The following is a 21,353-nucleotide window of genomic DNA, read 5'->3' as shown; positions in this document are numbered from 1 at the left end:
CCAGGCAACATAGTAGCAGCAGGGCCAGGAGCTGTGAACCTTTTAAATTGCTGATATTTAAAGGGCTTGTAGCTCCTGGCCCCGCTGCTACCACATTGCCTGACAGCCACCGAGGGCTGCTGCAACTATTTAAAGGGTTCCCAGTCATGGTGCTACCCTGGCTGGGGCTGGATCAACAAGTCTTTTAAATAGTGGCAGCAATCCCAGACACCTACCAAGCAATACGGTACTAGAGGGGTCAGGAGCCATGAGCCCTTTACTCTGTTTTTACTTCAAAGCCTCTGTCTCAGACAACTCTTAGCAACCTGTTCCAGGGCAGGGTTTGAGCCAGCCCGTGACCAGTACCAAAATTCATTAAGTGGGCCCCCTGTGAAAATTATTGCCCACCCCTGTGCTAGCCATTCTAAGCATGCAGTTAAAAAAAAGTACAGGTTGAACCTATCTAGTCTGGCACATGGGTGCTGAACCACAGAAGGTCAATGGGGTAGCAAGTGGGTCTCTTTATTTTTATTTCGGTGAGGCAAATAAATGGAACAATTTTTGCCGTGCTGCTTAATAACGTACAACTGCACTGATACACCAAAAGCCTATACCAAGCCAAGTCTTAGCTCTTTTCATAACAAACTGTTGGTACAATTTTACTGTATTGGCACAAGGAAATAAGCAGATAAAGTGTAAAAAACATGCTTATGCTTAGCGGCATTACCCACACTTCCAGTGCTTGCTAGGTTCTTAGAAGGCATTTAGGAGTAAATTAGAGTTAAATAATAGCACAGAACACTGAAAACCAGGACTGGCCACTATAAACAAACTTTATGGGACCACGGGAAACTTGACCATACCCATGATAAGCAGACATTCAGCTAACTAAAATCATGCTGAACCACAGACATTGCCAGACCAAAGAGTTCCAGATTAAAAAGGTTCAACCTGTATAAAGTTTTAAAATGAACTATTTATGAATCATAATAACACACACCTAGGAATATTTTAATATGCACCAAAAAGAAAAAAAATGTCAACATTGCAGGTATAGTCATAAAGATAAATATTTAAATATAAGTACTCAAAACCCCACACATCTTGACTTGTATTGTTTCTGTAATTAGACTAATTGAGAAACGTCACATTAAAACTCGACTCTAAAACAAAACACAAAACTTTGTCTAGCCCTAGAGAACAGACCAGAAAAAGGGGCAGAAGCAATAGGTCCTGAGCATTTTATAAACAAAACAGAAAACCACTTGTGCCACCTTGTGGTAAAGGACATGTTTCAACTCACAATCTTATGCGCTACAATTTGAACACAGAAAAGATTAAGGGTGAAATCTTGGCTCCACTGAAATCAACATTAAAAAAAATCACATTAACTTTAATGGTGCATGATTTTATTCAATATTTCTAATTTTTGTGCTTCAAGTAAAACATTATTTTGAACAATAAATTCCATATAGAACAAGAGAGCCTGTCAATGCCGGCTGCTTTTTGAATGCCTCCTTATGGACAGAGATCACTCTGTGGCACCCCGCTTCCATCTCTCCCTCTTCAGAGCCCCTCAATAACTCACTCAATGCAAAGGTAACTAAGTTACTCCCCTTCTAGGGGTCCAGTTTATTTAGTTCTTTGTTCATTGGCCCTCCAGGTCCTAACCACAACTCATTGACTCTCCACTCTAAGATAGGGGGTCCCCAGCCTTTCTTTTCCAGAGCTGGGTCCCATTTCTCTCTCTCCCCAAGCAGGAATTTGGCCCTCCAGATCCCACCCTGATTCAATCTCTCCCCGCTCCCATTTAGGTAGGGAGTTTCAATCTTTCATTCACAAAGATGAGTCCTAATTCACATTCACTCCCAGGCTGTACCTGGTTGGAGTTCAGCCTGGCTCTAGCTACTAAATTCTATTGGTATCAGGGTCTCCCCTACAGGAAAAGCCTTTCTTGCTCCCTTCCATTTCTCTACAACTTCCTGAGCTTCCACTTTCACTGCAGCCACCTGCTTCCCTTTACCTGATCTAACTCAACATGCCCCTTTAGGAATCAGGGTTTGCTAGACCCAGGCCCTCCAGCCCTTAAGGAGCAAGCCATCCTGTCATAAGGATCATTTAAACTATGTAATATGATAAACTTAAAAATAATGTCATGTGCCTAATGGTGAATTAACATGAATGTCAAATGCCAAAGAAAAGGCCAAAAGCTACCTGACCTCATTATTTTTATTAAAACATACATACCAATTTTTTTTTAAAAAACTACTTGATGACGATTACTAACCATTCCTTCATATGTATTCATAATACTATGAAAAGATGGTTAAGCCCAGTTATGAAAAATTAACTGATACTTACAGAATGAATGAGTGGTCCTAATACAATGCCACTGTCAACACATCTACCAGTCACAACAATATCAGCTCCAAGGTCAAGTGCCCTGCTTATTGGTCTTGCTCTACCATAACAAAAACAATATTTTGAGTATTTAATTCATACTTTTTAAATTACTATTTTCAAAATTTCTCTTAAAAATAAATCTATGGCCGAGGTATCACCTTAAATCATGCACGCATCCTGTATGATACTTAGAATCACCCATTCTAACTATCTGATCCTTTATATAATGAACATACTCATTCATTAAAACATACAGGGCAAACTAATAAAACTAGTCACCTAAATTATGCAGCCAAATGTGATCTTTACACACTAAGAGATCTGTGTGTTCCATATTTTTACAACAAGAATAACTTTGATCTTCAGATTTCAAAAGTTTTTAAAGAGGAGGGAAAGGATATATCATTATTTCACTGAGGGGAAAACTGACATTCAGAGACCCACATTTTCAAAAAGTATTCACTAACTTTGACTCCCCAACTTGACAATAGGCTTATTTAAGGCTTATTTTTATAAGTGCTAAACAACAGCTACTTTAACTGATGCCAATAATAGTGGGTACTCCGTACTTCAGAATATCTGGATATCTCAAGCTAGGAAGTCAAAAACTGAGCTACCCAAAATCTTGCAATTAAACACTTAAAGCTGGACTGTGTCAGCTGACTCAGGCTCACAGCACTCATGCTAAGAGGCTGTTAAACTGCACTGTAGACATTTGGATTTGGACTGCAGTTCAAGCTCTGGGTCCTTACCCACCCGTGGGGTCCCAGAGGTTGAGTTTCCGCCCAACCCCAAATGTTTACACAGCAATTTAACAAGAACTGAAAGCTTGAGTCAGCTGACACCGTGAACCTGTGTATTTTTAATTGTAGGGTAGGCATACTCTTTGTAAACTTTCAAGATCACACAATGAGTCAGTGAGAGAATTTAAAATAGAATCCATATCTCCTGGTTCCCAGTTCTGAACCCTAGCTGCTGGATCACACTGCCTACCTACAGAATGGGCAGTTTTGAAAATTTAGCACATGTATGAACTTTACCATAAGTGGGTTTCCTGTGTTTCTGTAGCTCTTCTTAACAGTCTCTTTACCAGATGGCAAATTAGAACATACTAAAAAGGCACTTCAATTATCTCAATGAGGCAGATATAAATATCAGATGTTTTTAAAGCAATATCTAGCATAATTTTCTGTATGTGAAGATGAACATGGTACTTGATGACCAATAATATTTAGAAGAAAATATAAAATACAATGCAACAACTTACATTTTTCCCTAAGATATTAAAGTTTTTCCTTAATATTAAAATAAGCAATGGGAGTTGCTGGTTATGAATACACAATATACAGTAATCATAAAGCATGTATACTTATAGAATATATGATGCGGCAACTGGCTTCCCATGTTTAAAAAGTGAAGGTTATAGCAAATACAGGAGGCCCCCAACTTGTGACATGACTGGTTCTGCGGGAAGCGTCACAAGTCAGGGGCATCATAACTTGAACCCTCATTTACGATAGGTGCCGTGTGCCATCGTAAATGCGGGCCGAGGACACAAGTCAGGGGTTTCTGGCCCCTTCCACACTTACAAAAATGGTTGTAAGTGCGGAGGGTCAGAACTTGGGTGGTCGCAAGTCGGAGGTCTCCTGTATGCCCAAACCTTGAATACTGCCTACCGTTCTGGTTACCTCATTTCAAAAAAAGATATATTAGACTTGGAAACAGTACAGAGAAGCCCAATAAAATATTAGAGTTGTGGAACAGCTTCCATATTAGGAGAGGTTAAAAAGACTGGGACTATTCCTTTTAGAAAGGAAACAGCTAAAGCAGATTATAGTAGAGATCTGTAAAATCATGAATGGTGTGAAGGAAATGAGTAAGGAAGAGTTATTTACATCTTCATGCAACATAATAAATAGGGGTCACTGAATTAAATCAATAGGCATAGCAGTAATTTAAATGAAACACAAGGAAGTATTTTTCCACACAATGCATACTCCACTTACAGCAACATTGTGAAAGCTAAAAGTAAAAGTGGGTTCAAAAAACAATTATATAAGTTCATGGAGGAAAGGCTGATCAATAGCCATTAGCCAAGATGGTTGGAGGACAACCCCATGCTCTAGGTGCCTCAAACCTCTGAGTGCCAGAAGATGGGACTGGATGACAGGGGATAGATCCCTCATTACATTGCCTTATGCTATTTATTGTCTCTGAAGCATCTGGTATTGGCCATTGTCAAAAGACAGGATACTGAGCTAGATGGACCAGTATGACTATTTTTATTTTATGTTCTGCTGCCACATGTATGGTTCATTGTGACCTTTGCATTTTTATATATTGAGGGTCAAAAGTAAACAAGCGAAAACAATTTCAAAGAAAATATTGACTGAAACTTAGAGAGCTCTTTTTCAACATTCTTGTTCCATCTAGAAAAATACATATGCTGCATTAAATACTTACCTGTCTTTCCTTGAGCACTTTACGTTTTTCCTAACTAGTAATATGTGCAGTGAAGTTGTGTGAAAACAAGTTTGGGGAAACAGTTTATTTAAAGGGACCAAAAGAAAACTCCACTTTCACACACAGATGTTTGTTTCATTTTTCAAATATTTTCTGTTAGCTATTTTTGTTTTGGATTTTTCTGGACTTTGGATGGCCTATGTGAGGCTACATCCACACTACAGATAAGATCAAAACAGCTGCAATCAATCTTCTGGAGTTCAAATTAATGGCTGTAGTGAAGACACGCTAATTTAACTGAGTGGTTAATGCCGGCAGTCCTGCTTCTACAAGACGTAAGGGAAGCTGAAGGGAGAGGATACTCCCTTCAACTTCTTGCAGTGTGAACAGTGCCAAAATTTGAATTAAGATACTTTGACTTAAGCTATGCAATTAACGTAGCTGAAGTTGTGTATCTTAATTCAAACTTATCCCCTAGAGTAGACCAGGGGTGAAAGAAATAGGATGATTTCCTGTCCACATCACTGTGGGTAGGTAGCTATTTCTAAAAATAATCATTACATTGGGCAGTCCTTTGGAAAGTCACAGCAAAGAGGATGAGTAACATGGAAACTATTCTTATCCACAGAAGTTGCCACTATGGAACAGGGTGAAAGCATAATAATGGAGCTATTGAGGGAAAACTGAACTGTTTTTACATACCGTAAAATCTCGAGTATAATGCGCACTTTTTTCCCTGTTTTTTTAGCTTCAAAGTCAGGGTGTGCATTATCTGTAAGAGGTTTTTTAAAAAAGTTTTAAACTCACCCTCAGCAGACATGGGTTGCGCTGGCCTGTGCTGGGGGGTAAAGGGGCCGGCAGGCACAAGCTCGGCGCGCCGGCAGCTGAGTGGGGGAAGCTCTCCTGAAAGGCGAGAGCTTGGCGCGCCGGCAGCTAAGCGGGGGAAGTTCCTGTGGCAAGTACGAGCTCGGCGCGCCGGCAGCTGAGTGGGGAAGACCCCCTCAGCAGGCACGAGCTCAGTACGCTCGAGCTCAGCTGGGCAGGGGAACCCCGCGGCAGGCATGAGCTCAGCTGGGTGGGGGGCCCCGCGGCAAGCGCAAGCCCCTTCCTTCCTATGCATACCATAAAATCTCGAGTACAATGGGGGTACACATTACAGATAAGAGTTTATTTTATTCAAGAATTCTGACCTTTAAAAGGCAGATGCACATTATACATACGTGCGCATTATATTCGAGATTTTACGGTAAGTTATATCCAGTATGTTAGGAGATCACTATCTATTCAGGACTAAAACTCTGGCAACTTTCATCAGCAGTAAATTTACAACAAAAAGCTTATAATATATTTGTATTCTTATCTAATTATGCAACACAGATTCATATATTTTAGGGCCAGTAGTGATCCTTATGGTCTAGTCTAGCATCCTGCACAAAATAGGGCACACATTTTCTCCTAGTAATTCCCACATCAAGCCCATACATTCGGTTTGAGCTAAAGCATATCTTGTGTTCTCTGCAAATAAAAGACTTTGGACTGCCAAAAATAAAAGAAAAAAGAGTTACAAGAGAGGAATTTTGAAAAATCCTTGATCCTGACAAAAGGAAGAAAGAAATGCAGCAGAATATGGACCGCGAACGTCAGAAAAGCATAATTTGACTCCCTCAGGGAACTGATGGGCAGGATCCCCTGGGAGGCTAATATTAGGAGGAAAGGAGTCCAGGAGAGTAGCCTGTATTTTAAAGAAGCCTTACTGAGGATGCAGAAATAAACCATCCCAATACACAGAAAGTAAAACAAATATGGCTGGTGATAGCTTGGCTTAATAGAGAAATCTTCAGTGATCTTAAATACAAAAAAGAAAGCTTACAAGAAGTGAAAGCTTGGAAAGATGGCTAGGAAGGAGTGTAAAAACATTGCTTGTACATGTCAAAGTATAATCAGGAAGGCCAAAGCACAACTGGAGTTGCAGCTAGCAGGGGATGTGAAGGATAACCATAAGCATTTCTACAGATACGTTAGCAACAAGAAAGTGGTCAGGGAAAGTGTTGGACCCTTCTAACTGTGGAAGGCAACCTAGTGACAGATGGTATGGGAAAAAGCTGAAAAACTCAATGCTTTTTTGCCTCAGTCTTCACAGATAAGGTGATCTCCCAGACTGCTGCACTGGACAGCACATTATGGGAAGAAGGTGAGCAGCCCTCAATAGTGAAAGAACAGGTTAAGGACTATTTAGAAAAGATGGATATGCACAAGTCCATGGGGCTGGATCTAATGCACCCAAGGGTGCTATGAGAGCTGACTGATGTGACTGCAGAGTCATTGGCCGTTATCTTTGAAAACTCGTGGAGAGTGGGGAGGTCCCAGATGATTGGAAAAAAGGTGATGCAGTGCCCATCTTTAAAAAAGGAAAAAAAGGAGAATTCAGGAATCAATCAGCTTCTCCTCAGTCCCTGAAAAGAACACATCCTCAAGGAATCAATTTTGAAACACTTAGAGAAGAGGAAAGTGATGAGGAACAGTCAACATGGATTCATCAAGGGTAAGTTATGCCTGACCAACCTCATTGTCTTTTATGATGTAAAAACTGGCTCTGTGGACGTGGTGAAGATGGTGGATGTCATATACCTAGACTTTGATAAAACGTTTGATATAGTCTCCCACAGTATTCTTGCCAGCAAGTTAAAGAAGTATCGCTTGGATAAATGGACTATATAGTGGACAGAAAGCTGCCTATATTGTCAGGCTCAACAATCAGTGATCAATATCTTGATGAGTAGTTGACAGTCCGTATCAAACATAATGTCCCAAAAATCAGTTGTAAGGCTAGTTTTGTTCAAAAGCTTCATTAATCATCTGGACGACGTGTTAGTTTGCATCTTCTGCAAGTTCATGGGAAATACTAAACTGGGGAGAGAGGTAGGTATGCTGGATGGTAGGGATAGGGTCTAGAGCAGGGGTGGCCAACCCATTAAACAAAGAGAGTCAAAACAGTGGCGGAAAAAATGTGAAAATCTGTACCAAAATTGTCGAGCGAAAAAAAAAAAACCCAACACAGAAAAATGCTGCCTCACGGGTTAGGCTTTTTGGCCACATCAGACTCCCATCGGTCGACACCATTTTGCCGTGCCGGATGGCTCCCCTGCACCCAGTGAGCACAGGGAGCCGGGGGCTGTTTGTAGGGGCGCATGGGGTGGCTTCACGAGCCGTACTTTCAAGGGTGAAGAGCTGCATGCGGCTCGCAAGCCACAGGTTGGCCACCCCTGGTCCAGAGTGACCTAGACAAATTGGAGGATTGAGCCAAAAGAAAGCTGATGAGTTTCAACAAGGACAAGTGCAGACTTCTGCACTTAGGACAGAAGAATCCCATGCACTGTTATAAGCTGAGGACCGATTGGCTAAGTGACAGTTTTGCAGAAAAAGACATTGGGATTACAGTAGATCAGTGGTCCCCAACACGGTGCCCGCGGGCGCCATGGCACCCGCGGGGGTATTTGTCTGCGCCCACCAAGTGCTCAGGGCTGGCCTGGCCCCGGGCACGTGGCGCATGCGCAGTGCCGGAGCCGGCCCCGGGCGCATGGCGAGCGCCGGCCCCGGGGGGCGCCACGGATTGACCGCCTGCACTCTGGGCACACGGCGCATGGGGGGAGCGCAGGCCCCGGGCGCGCGGTGCTTGGGGGGGGAGCGCCAGCACCAGCGCTAGCTCCGGGCGCACGGCGCTTGCAGGGTGCGCCGGGCGCACGGCACTTGGAGAGCGCTGGCCCCCGGGCGTGCAGTGCTTGGGGGAGGGGAGGAGAGAGCGAGCGCCAGCGCCGGCCCCGGCGCGCGGCGCTTGAGGGGAGAGCGCCGGCCCCAGGAATGCGCGTAAGGGGGGGCCCCGCCCCCGAGCGCCCGGCGGGCAAACGGCCACGCCCCCTGGCGCCCGGCAACCCCAAATGGTTGGGGACCACTGCAGTAGATGAAGCACTGAATATGAGTCAACAGTGTGCCCTTGTTGCAAAAAAAGCTAACAGTACATTGGGCTGCATTAATAGGAGCATTGCTAGAAGATCAAGAGAAATGATTATTCCCCTCTATCTGGAACTGGTCAGGCCATATCTGGAACACTGCATCCAGTTTCCCCCTTACCCGACTACATAAATGATGTAGAAAAACTGGAGAGAGTACAGCGAAGGGCAACGAAAATTATTAGGGGGCTAAGGCACATGGCTTCAGAGGAGAGTCTGAGTGAACTTGATTCATTTAGTCTGAAGAAGAGAGAGGGGATATTTGATAGCAGTCTTCAACTTACCTGAAAGGAGGTTCCAAAGAGGATGGAACTAGGCTATTCTCAGGGGTGGCAGATGACAAAAGAAGATGCAATGGACTCAAGTTGCAGTTGGGAAGGTCTAAGTTGGATATTAGAAAAAACTATTCCACTAGGAGGGTGGTGAAGCACTGAAATGGGTTGCCTCAGGAGGTGATGGATTTGGCATCCTTAGAGGTTTCTAAGGCCAGCCTGGAAAAAGCTCTGACTGCAATGATTTGGTTGAGATTGGTCCTGCTCTGAGCAAGGGCTGAACTAGATGACCTCCTGAGATTTAGGAGTAGTCAGCTCTCAGCACTGCCCAGACAATGCTGCTCAGGGCTACAGCAGCAATTTAAAGGCCCCAAAGCCCAGGAAGCAGTAGGGGCAGCGGCCCAGAGCCCTAGGCAATTTTAAATCACCAGGCCTTGGGGAAACTGCCCCTTTTGCCCCCTACCGTTGGCAGGTCTGGAGACAGAAAGAGAATAAATCTGATTTTGCAGTCCAACATAATGAATTCACTACAGCATTATTATTTTATTAAAAATAACATACAAAGCATACAACTTTTAAAAATACCTCACCCAAGGTATGCATTCATGCTGTGAACATTCTCTGGAAATGGCTTCCCATTCTCCATATCTGTGATACCAGCTCCTTTTAGGTTGTCTTTCTGTTAAAACATTCAGATCTATGAATATTTTACAGTATTAAATATCAGACAATCATAAAATATCCATCTTTCTGTAACTCTACAGAAATGGCATTGTTCAAATACCTAACCAAAAGGAAACCAATTTTGCAAACACTGTGCAATGGGAGGATGAGTTAGTATTTTTTCATCAGAGCTTTCTTGAAGTTGGAGGAAGCAGTCTTCAACTGCAAAGATAGTAAACCTATACAATGTATCAACTCATTGTAAGTAGGGCAGTGAAAGAAGCCATAAAACACATTTAAAATTGAATATAATCAAATCTTTTTCAGAGAACTATCTGCTGTAATCACAGTAGTTGCAAAGTCAGAAAATGAAGCTACCACTGAGGCTGAGGGGTCACCTCACAGGTTTCAGTAGCACAGTATCAATTCAGTCTTAAAGTGCACAGCTGACAATTCTTTAATTGTTGAAGAACTTCTCTGGGGTCACAGGCAATATTTGGATCTGGAATATCTATCTAAACAGCCTTTCTGAGGTCCTAACACAGATGTCAACATTACAGGTGTAGTCAGGCCTTCTATACTGATGCAGTTAATATACTGGATTTTAGTGCCTTGACCTTTTCTCTTATGTCCATCCCCACTTTTCATTACTTAAGTTAATAAAGACAGACACTACTTTAATTGATTAGAAACTTAGCCTTTGACAAAGATCTTCACTTCTGTTATATTACTATTTATTAAGTGTCAGACCAAAATTTTACACACACTAAAGTTTTATCACACTGCATTTATAAAATTTTAAAATGCTTGGTGTCGACAATATGGATCATTATCATTAGAGTGCTGCAAAGCTACAGATATCCACTTTATATCTGCAGATCATGTTTGTGAATCATGGATCATAAGTAGATATAAATTTTGAATCCACACAGGGCTCCAATTACCATCTACATAACTGTTGGTCACTTGCTTGATTTCTGGACTAACAACAAATTAGTCTAAATGCTGACTGCAGATCAGAAATGTCCAAACTGTTGTCACAGGATGACCAGACCAGCAACATACCAAAGGTGAATTCCTGGCATCGTTAACATCAATGACAAAACCCCCACTGACTTCAGTAGGGAAAGGGTATCACCCCAGAATTCAAGTGGTTGCACCTAAACAGTAAGCAATGGAGCAGATTCCAGCTTTCTTCATAATTGATGGCATAGTAGGAACTGTAGTATCTGTTGGCCATGTCCCTGCATTAATAATTTGAAAGGGTATAGGACAATCTGTGACACTAAAGTACATTTGAACAGCACTGCAGCCATCTTTGTCTTAAGTTATACCCGTTTTCCAATCAAGTGTAACATACAATGCACTGAAATATCTAACAGTTTTCTGCTAGATTTCCCAAGTTAAAGGAAAAAATATCTCATCCTCAAAAGATAATGTATGAAATACAGCATTTCCCATTCTAATCTTCTTTGTTTTTGCAGTGGTGTTATGCATTTGGAGGAAAAATACAGTTTCATACCACAATAATCATGAGGACTATGTCTGGACTACATTCCTGTGTCGAAAGAGGAATGTAAATTAGGCAAATCAAAAGTGCAAATAAAGTGCGGATTTAAATATCCCGCGCTTCATTTGCATATTCACGTCCGATCGCTGTTTTGAAAAAGGGTTTTTTGAAAGTGAAACCACAGTTTAGATATGGTTCTTTTGGAAAAAAAAAAAAAAAAAAAAAAAAAAAAAAACCTTTTTCGAAAGAACCCGTACTCCTCATTTTTTCAGGAGTACGGGTTCTTTTGAAAAAGGGTTTTTTTTTTAAAGAACCACGTCTAGACTACAGTTTCACTTTCGAAAAACCCTTTTTCGAAACAGCGATGCAAATATGCAAATGAAATGCAGGATATTTAAATCTCCGCTTCATTTGCACTTTCCATCGAGTTCATTTACATTCCTCTTCTGACACAGGAATGCAGTCTAGACAAGCCGCTAGATTTGAAATACCTTAAGACACCCTAACTGCAAATCTACCAACCAGAAATTACCTTAGACATAATCGCATTAAGTTACCTACTAAAGAAACCAGCTAGAACTTGGTAAGTTACAGTAGAATCTCTGAGTTATGAACATCTTGGTAATGGAGATTGTTTGTAACATGAAATAAAACATTATGATTGTTTTTCAAAAGTTTGCAACCAAATATTGACTTAATACAGCTTTGAAACTTTATTATGCAAAAGAAAAATGTTGCTTTCCCTTTATTTTTAGTAGTTTACATTTAGCACAGTACTATCATGTATTTGTTTTTATTTTTATTTTTTTTCTTTATCTGCTGCTGCCTGATTATGTATTTCCAGTTCCAAATCAGCTGTGTGGTTGCCTGGTCATTCATGACTGTGATGATCCTAATGCTGACATTCTACTGTCTTAGAAGAAGTCAACGGACATGAATCATCAAGTCTATGCTAACTGTGGAATGTTCAGTTTCAGAAATCAAAGATTCACTATTATTTAGCTTATATAGCAATTAGAAATAAAAAATAGCTTAGGACTAACTCCTGCCTTCTCATTTGCACCAGAGAGCCTGAGATATAGAGTGTGGCCGATCTTATGTGTAAGGTATACAAAGACTAGGGATGTAAAAGGTTAATCGGTTAACTGGTAAACCAGTAGGGTTTGGAGCAGCTCCCCACATGTCCAGAGCAGAAGACTGCTCCAGGTCCATGGAGCCCACAGGAACCTCCCGTCTGTGGCAGGCCTGGCCAAATTCCCCCCACTCCTCAGCCGCAGGTTACGCTCTGGATCTCTGGGAGCAGGGACTGCTGCAGAACCCACAGCAAAGTCACCCCAGGGGTGGAAACCGGTAGCCTCTGCTGGCCCCACTCCTGGGAATGTGGCTTTGCTGCACCAGCAAAGCCGCCTCCCCAGGAGCTGGGCCAGCAGCAGCCCTTGCCACACTCCCGGGGAGGCTTCATTGTGGGCTCTGCAGTATAAAACTTATTTAAGCTTTATACTGCAGAGCCCGTAGTGTGTATAACTGTGTAACTGCTATGATTTTAGCAGTTACATGTGTGACGGCCCCCACTCCAATGCTTTATGAAATTGACTTATGGATACAAATACATAACTTGAAGATGCTTTGGACAAAATACCTCACGTAACTTGCCAATATTAATGTCTCAATCTGCTGGATCTGTCTATTTTATTTTGATGCATGTATCACTCTTGGATGTAAAGTTAGAAATAAGGGGCAGAGAATGGTTTATGGTGCAAATGAAAGCCAATGCTCAGACACTCAACGTCTGGGCGATCAACTTAACGACTGGATAATAGCCTTGCTTGTCTTCAAGTCTAAGCAGTGGCTGTTTTTAGGAAGACATACCATCCCAACCGGTAGGGTCTGACCAGGTCATTTTCCATTGAAGGTGGGAGAGAAAACAACAAGTTCTCACCCAAAGTAGAATCTATAAAACAATGAGAAGCTATCTGTCCCTTTGCCTTTGGCTGCATGACATACCCAAGGGAACAGCCGGAGACCTCATGGGAGAAAAAGATCTTCCCTGGCTTGGAGGTTTGCCCAAAATAAGAACAGTTTTAGGGTGAGTTTGGAATAAGCTTTAGTGTGTTAGAACTAGCTATGCGTCTTCTTTTATTTTAAATTTGTAATTTACTTTGTTCTGCCCATTTTCACTTGCAACTACTTAAATCCTACCATTTGTATTTAATACAATTACTTTTATTTAATATCAAGCCCAGTGTAAATAATTGTTACCTAGGGGAGCAATCTGTGCTCTTCCTCCTTTCTTTGTTAAAGGAGGCGTAACTGAATGTGCTTTCAATGTGTGAATCTCTTACACAGTGAAAAATGGATTTTATTTGGGGTTCTGATCCCATTTGGGGGTTGATACTGTGTCTGCATTTTCCTCAGAGTAGAATTGATTCAGTGTCTTCATTGCTCTTCCAGGATGGGGGGAGGGGGAGAGAACATGATCTCAGCTGGGGGAGACCAGGAGATCTGGCCCAGCAGGACAGGGTGGTAAGATGCTCAGGGGAGCAAGTGTCAGTGTCTTTATCATCACACGAGGAAACATCCCCAACGGGTCTTCTGTAACCACCCTTCATCATAACACAGTTACATTTTTAACTGCATTTTTACATCTCTAATAAGGACTAGTGGACATGTGGCTGTGGGATTACACATTGTATCATTATTTGAGAAAGTGTAACAAAACTGAAGCCTCACAATGACACCGCATATTTCAAAATGTATGAAAGAATTATCAAACTTCCCAAACTTGTATTGAGTCATAAAATATCAAATACCTCGTCCATCAGATCATCTCCAGCAACAACAGCTATTTTCAAATCAGCATTTGCTTTCTTTGCCATCGCTTGAAGACAAGCAGCACATGCAAGTGGATTCATTCCACCAGCATTACTAATGACACGAACACCTTAACAGAATAAAGTTCAGTGTTAAAATCACTAGTTATACTATAAAAAAGACTTTATACCCTGAGCCCTAGGATGCACTATTGTATATTGTCAAGCACATGATCAATCAGAACAACAAACCAGATGATGTGCTAGAGATAAATAATAGTTCTGACTGGTGCAACTATGAAACCTAATAATGTAAATGTTTACAGTGTTCACCATTTCACTGAATACTCTTGCACAGAAACATACAGCTGTTTCAGGAGTGGGCTCTCACACCACTGTATTTACCTGCGCCTCTGCAGGTATGGGGATAACAGCTCCCACTGGCTGCACATCACTGTTCCCAGCCAATGAGAGCTTTAATCGCTAGTAACTGTGGAGGGTAAATATAGCAGCAATAGCCTACCAGGAGCTAACCCAAGTTAACTGCCACCTTTTTATTGCCCACCCTTGAACTATTTTACCACTGCAGGCATAATCATAAGAAGAGAATCTTAGGGAGACAGTACTACCTTTTACTCACAAAGAAAATTGGTATGGCTGCATACTCTTAACATTTTATTAGTACAAATTAGTATGTCTCTTCTACCAACAGAAGTTGATCCAACAAAAAATAATATTTTATCCACTTTGTGTCTCTATCCATATAAACAGATTGAGATGCTCAAGAATTTGTTTTTTCAATGGAAAATGCTGATCTATCAGAACCAAAATTGTTCACAGGAAAAGGTTTGTTACGATAGATCTTTGTTTTTGACAAAATTTTGAAAAGTTTAAAATTGTCTAAATATTCGGTTTTGACACTTTCTAAAGGAAAAAGTTCAGTTCTTCAGTTTGAAATGACTTTTCATTTTGAATGTAATGCATAGCAAAGGAAAGTAGAAAACAGAAAGGTTGAAATCAAAACAAAATATTTCAGAATTATCAAAGTGAAACATTTCAGTTGATTCATTTTTTTAAGACTTTCTGTTTACTAGAGTTTTCAAGCTACTTGCCCCATTTCAGAATGGGGAAGGTTTTGTATTTTTTTTCCAAATTTTAAAAATTCTCTGGGATGGGAAAACCATTTCCCAGTCCAACTCTACTCATTAAAGAGTTAACCCAAAAACTGGATATAAGTACATCTCAAAGGAGATAAGAAAAATGCAGGTCCCCTTTTAAAATAAATTCATAGCTCAATTTACAGTATGTAATATATTGTGTATTAAGAATGGGGAAAATTAGAATTCCCTTTGTTAAATGTTTTCATTCAACCCATATTAAAAACAGTCAGACTTCCTATATTCAGCTTTGAAGTAACAAAATACACAATGAAGGTGTGAACACTAACAATCTAGTCTTGTGAGGTTCTGAGGACCCCAACTAATATTGAAGAAACAATACAGTAGTTAAGAGTGATCAGCATTTAAAAGATCAAGCTATAAATAATTGCAGTTATCCCAACTCATAATCTTATAACATACCTACCTTTCCTGTGAATGTCATTAATATAAGGACCCATTGCAGTCAATACAAAATCAGGAGTATAACCCATATCCTGAAACAATAAAAAATTGTTTAATTTACTTGCCAAATTTTGTCATGGGTAAATCATTTTTTTCTTTATTGGCTCTTAGATTTCAGAAAAGATTGAAAAACAACCTATATTTGTTTTCATGATTCTATTAACTACAACACAAATATACAACAATATATTTCCACAGGGGTCAATTATATATTTCAAATGCTATTATTTTAATTAACCTTTGGAATCATACAGGGAACAAATGATCAACTCTATAAAGTAAAATACAAAAAAATGCAACATAAACTAAACAATTCACACCTATCCCAATCAAAGAGAAGTTTTATTGAAGACTTATGAAATGAGACAATGCATTCAAATTTCAAGCCAGGTGTGCTAACTCTCTGCTGGTGTAAACTGATAGAACTTCTTTGAAGGCAATGAAGTTCTGACAGTTTCATTGGGAGAAATTTGGCCCATTGTTTTTAACATTAAATTGAATTTATCCACAATCTAATAGGACTACTCATGGGACTAAAATTACTCATGTGTCTAAGTCTTTGCAGAATCAGGGCCTAAGGACTCAACCCTGTTCTCAGTGAAGATAATGGGAAAACTCCTTTATAATTCAAAAAGCTTGGCCTTTTGAGGGATTGGCCAACTCCTGAAATAATAAAGGCTAATGATATTTATTACCACTCACAATTCCACCCTTAAACTGATATATGAATGATGAGGGATCATTTCCTTATCCAATGAAATGCAATGATTTCTGGAGCAGCCTAGAACAAATATCTGAATCTCAAATTTTATTATAATACTGTATGTTTATAACACTAAAGAAGCTTTTGTATATATTACAGTGCATTATATTCAGACATGGCTATAATGTACAGAATGAGTAATGGAAGCTATGATGATTGCTAAAAAATCTGTGTACACTATTTTACAATTCTGCAAATTTTGTTTGCTAAATAAATGTGAAGGCTCCAGCATGGCTTTGGGGAACAAAGGCCATAGATTAACAGGTGGGAGATCACCGTGCAGCTGCCCCCCAGGACACAGACTGAGCAGTGATGCTTCACCCAACCCTGACACTGTGCAAGGACTGGGCCTACCTCTTAAGCACCATGGCTCCTTCATGCCAAGTATACCAGGTGTGGGCAGGCAGGCTCAGCATGATAGATGCCAAGTGTAGAGGGGCTTAGTGCAGGGGGATCCAGATATGAGAGTTGAGAGAGTTCTGTGTGAGGCAATCCGGGTGTGGGCAGCTCAGTGCAGAATCCAGCTGTGGAAGGACATCTGAATGCACAGAGGCTTGATGGGTGGGTCCAATAGTATTGGAACTCTGAAGGGGTGGCTAGGTGTGTGTGGGGTTTGCATGGGGTTTCCAGATTCTAAGAGAGTGGGGATCAGTGGGATGGGGATCCAGGTGCAACTGGCTGAGGCTTGGTGGGATGGTAATTGGATACAGTTGGGTCATCAGGGTGGTCCACAGGCAGGGAGAAGAGCGTATGAGGCTCAGTAGAGGGGTCTGGGTAAGAGGGGGTATGGCTGCTCAGTGGGTTGGGTGGAAAGGGAAATAGCTCCCTGGACAAGGATCCCTCCTCCTGTAGGGGAAGTTTGCAGAACTTCCTGCAGCTGGGGGAAAAATCTAGGGGTGGGTCTGATCCGGTTGTGCAGGGGAAGAAGAATCTGGAGGTGAGTCAGACCTGCCTGTGCATGGGAAGCTTTGCAAGGAAAGAGAAAGTCCTGCCGTTCTCAGCCCAGCCAGGACTAGCCTGGTACACAGCAGAAGCCATCAGCCAAGTCTTCCCCAGTTCTGCCCACTGCCCCACAGTGTTTACCTCTCTGCCAACTGCACTAGGCACAAGAAACATACTTCTACGGAGGGTCACATGACTGCTCTTGTAGATTCCTTTTGCTTCCCCATCAGAAAGTCATTTTCCTCAGGGAAAGTAAAGATATCTGCCGGATACATAAATTCTGCACGTGCACAGTGGCGCAGAACTCCTCCTGCATCACTCAGCAACTGCAAAGATTTGAAGCACTTTGAAAATATTGATCACTTTGTGATGATATCTGAGCGTTCCAAGCAGCTAAAACTGTAAAAACTTAGTTACTAAATCAGCCATACAATTCTTGTGATTCCTTTTTTATGTGAAAATACTTGAAATATGATTCCCTAATCAAAGTCATTCTTTTCTTACCGGAGATTTGGCTTTTGCAGCAGTCAACAGAGACATTGTAATTTCAGAAAGATAATCAAAAACCAGAAAATCCAGTTTTCCTCCATAGAGAAGCTGAGGGACTAATGAAAATGATATTAAGTAACTCTTCGTTGAAAATATGAATGCATATGTTATAGTAATAGCCATTTCATTTTTGAAAAACTAAATGAGAAAAGCATGTATTGCGACTACAAAGAGAGACAATCTAGTAGTGATAAAACTGATAGATCAAATTTATGACTTTGGGGCCAATTCTGCAAACACACGTGAGGCATTTTACTCACTTAAGCAATGCTGTTAAAGTCGATGGGTGAGCAAATCATTCACGCGCTTGAGTGTCTGCTCAGTATTTTGTCGTGTGGGGGCTGAGGCTTAGTGCTGTGATCACGGTTTTATTTATGTGCCGGAGAGAAAGGGGAAACAGTTTTTAACCAAACCACCCAGCCAAGCACGCCCCGCCCCAACAGAACTACAGCCCCAGGCCAGGGAGGAGGCTGTGAGGCCGCACGCAGGCTTTGCCAGTGCCCCTGCGGACACGAGAGATGCTCGCCGTCCCGCGCAAGTCGGGCTGACAACTGAGCGCCAGCAGCCCGCGCGGGGCGGGACCGGCCCGAGGGCGGGCTCCGCAAGGGACGCGGCTCTGCTCGCGGCCACACGCCCGCCCGCTCCCGCCAGGCTTGTTTTGCTGGGCGGCAGCCTCGCCTCGCCCGCACCCGGTACCTGAGGCCGCCGTGTCCCCCCAGAAGCCCGCGGCGCAGCCCACTCGCACGGCCGCGCCCGCCGGGGGCTCGCAGGACCCGCCGCCCAGGGCGCTCCAGCGGCGGCTGCTCGTGGCCCGCAGAAGCCAGGGGCCAGCGGCGCCCCTCAGCCCCAGCAGCGCGGCCCAGCTCATGGTGGCTCCCGGCGGGCGAGGCCGGGGCGGGCTGCGGGAGGCGGAGGCGGAGGGCTGGGCCGCCGCAGACTCAGCCCCGGGCCCGATCCGGCTCCTGCCGCCTTCCCCGCTGCTTTTGGATCCAAAATCTGTTCTTCTCAAAGCATGTTTCTTATTTACAATACAGTGACTTATTGCGTGGGGATGAGCCGTGTTCTACATTTTAAATCAGATTGCTTTTTAAATGGTGCCAGTGAAATTGTTTTACTTTTAAAATAAATTTCTTTTCAAAAAGAGAAAACATTATTTTCACATGATGCACCCTGCTGATGCTTTCTGGGTATGTCTAGTAAAAAAAAAAAATACCATTGCTACACGCTGTGGCTACCTCCAGACTGGAAGAGCATCTAGACTACAACCAGTACTTTCAAAAAAGCAAGCCGCTTTTTCGAAAGAGAGCACCCAGGCAGTCTGGATGCTCTCTTTTGAAAAAGCACAGTTTGCATTACATAGTGCCTTTTTTCGAAAGAACTTTTGAAAAAAGGTGTTAGTCCTCATAAAATGAGGTTTTCCACGATCAAAAAAGCTGCTGTGTTTTTTCAATGTACTTTCAAAAGAACACAGCAGCAGTATAGATGCAGGGAAAGTTTTTTTGCAAAAACCCTATAGTCTAGACACACCCCTAGGGAGTGTAATGGACAAGATCAAGAAAGAAGTAGAAGGGATATTGGTGCATGGGATGAGAATTAACAACTTGAAGTTCATGGATGATATAGTTCTCGAAAATGACAAGCTAGTGAGAACAGTGCAGGTGCTAAATGAGGAAGGGAAGTGGTATGGACTGATTATGAATATTGATAAAATGAAGACAATGATATTTGGAGATAAGGAAATAGGAAGGAAGATCAGTGTAGATAGGCTCAAACTAGAGAACGTAGAGAAACTCACATATTTGGGGAGCAACATGACATATGATCTAGACTGTAAGAAGGAAATAGCAACTAGAATAGCGAAAGCAAGAGTGAGTTTGAAGGCGATGGATAAAATCTGGAAAAGTAAAGTGATTAGCTTAGGAATGGAGCTGAGCATCTTGAAAACGTGTGTATTTAGCAGCATGTACGGATGTGAGACGTGGGTGATAACAAAAGGTTTGAAGAGAAGAATATTGGCATTCGAGAGGAATTGTTATAGCAAGATCCTCAGAATAGGATGGATGCAGAAGGTCACCAACGAGGAATTATATAGGAAGCCAAAAGAAAACCTACTGCAGAAGGTTACACAACGGAAGTTACAGCTATTTAGGCATCTCTGCAGAATGAACAACGAGCGAAAAGTTAAAACCCTGGAATTCGGTATAATGCATGGTCCAAATAGGAGAGGGAGACCCCACAGAGAATGGGTAGATTATATAGTAGATTGGTGCGGAGCTAGTCTATAGAAACTAAGCCACTCCACACTGGACAGGGAAAGATGGAAGGAAATAGTGAGGGAGGCATTGGACACCAACAGGGCTTGATCTCATGGCTGTTGATGATGATGATCACTAAAGTACCATCTAACCTTAATTATGGCACCAGAAAAAAAAAAAAAAAAGGAAGACAGACAGTGGTCAAGAGGCTAAGAAAGGGAAAAGGTGATGACTTTAAGCCAGCAAGTCAAATGATTGGATAAACTGGCAAATGGTGGTAGTGTGGTTTCAGTAGCTAGAATATACAGCATGAACAAGTTACTGTGTATTGTTAAAAAAACAACATAAGGGAAAGTGTTGGAGAATCTAGCAAAAAAACAACAACAAACCAACAAAAATCTCCAGTGCCACATATTGACCTCCAGTATCCTGGATCCTTTACAGTTAGGCTTCAGACTAGGGTCAATATCCATCAATAGATCTTGTAAACAGAACTCATAAGTATGCATTCTGCTAGGCCTGAGTCATTTGATACTGGCCTCAATTGGAATATTCAATTCTGTGTGTCCTCTTTTAGGAAAGATGTGAACACGTTATAGAAAGTCTAGAAGGGCAATAAAAATCAGGATAATCTAAGGATCATCAGCTAGGTTCTGATAGCACTCCTTCACTTTATTTTTGTCTGTGGCTGAAAAATATTCAAGAGAAATCTCAGTTACTAGTATAAAACTATATATATTCAGATACTATACAAGTACTGTGATCAAATCCTGGTTCCATTCAAATCAATAGCCAAGTTCCCATTGATTTAAGTGGGTCCAGGTTTTCATACACAGAAAGAGTATTTCTTGAATTTAAAAAGCACATTACTTAAGACAGATGATGTCAATAGTAAAAATAATTTTACTACTATGGCCAGTAGATGGCTGTCTTGCACCACTTATTACATCCATAATCCCTGCCTATTACTGCAAAATAATTATCAGGTCACAAAAAGAAGTGTTTTCATCACACCAATAAAAGTCAGCTAAAGTCAACACTTATTCTAGTTTGTGATATAACCAGTATGTTACCAAGCAAATGTATGTATTGCTTGGGAAACCAAATGAGATCAG

At 41.7% G+C, this 21,353-nt stretch overlaps 1 protein-coding gene across 2 annotated transcripts in view; it reads right to left on the bottom strand.

The window, feature by feature from the left end:
• The window catches only part of LOC102455426 (uncharacterized), a 112,397-nt gene extending 93,495 nt beyond the window's left edge, over positions 1-18,902 (bottom strand). The window contains exons 1-7 of one of the 2 annotated variants that reach the window (XM_075930096.1): positions 18,680-18,809; positions 18,244-18,337; positions 17,939-18,039; positions 15,692-15,761; positions 14,108-14,238; positions 9,715-9,803; positions 2,341-2,440 (exon numbers count right to left, since the gene is read on the bottom strand). In XM_075930096.1, coding sequence (XP_075786211.1) covers positions 2,341-2,440; positions 9,715-9,803; positions 14,108-14,238; positions 15,692-15,761; positions 17,939-17,974 — 426 coding nt within the window. In that variant the 5' untranslated portion in view covers positions 17,975-18,039; positions 18,244-18,337; positions 18,680-18,809. Of the gene's footprint in view, positions 1-2,340; positions 2,441-9,714; positions 9,804-14,107; positions 14,239-15,691; positions 15,762-17,938; positions 18,040-18,243; positions 18,338-18,679 lie in introns of both variants that reach the window. The other variant, XM_075930095.1, reaches the window with a different exon arrangement.
• Positions 18,903-21,353: the final 2,451 nt, after the last annotated feature.

Source organism: Pelodiscus sinensis, chromosome 5 (assembly GCF_049634645.1).
Source record: "Pelodiscus sinensis isolate JC-2024 chromosome 5, ASM4963464v1, whole genome shotgun sequence".
Lineage (NCBI taxonomy): Eukaryota > Metazoa > Chordata > Testudines > Trionychidae > Pelodiscus > Pelodiscus sinensis.
The sequence above is the reverse complement of the archived record's forward strand: the minus strand, read 5'-3'. Positions and strand labels throughout refer to the sequence as shown.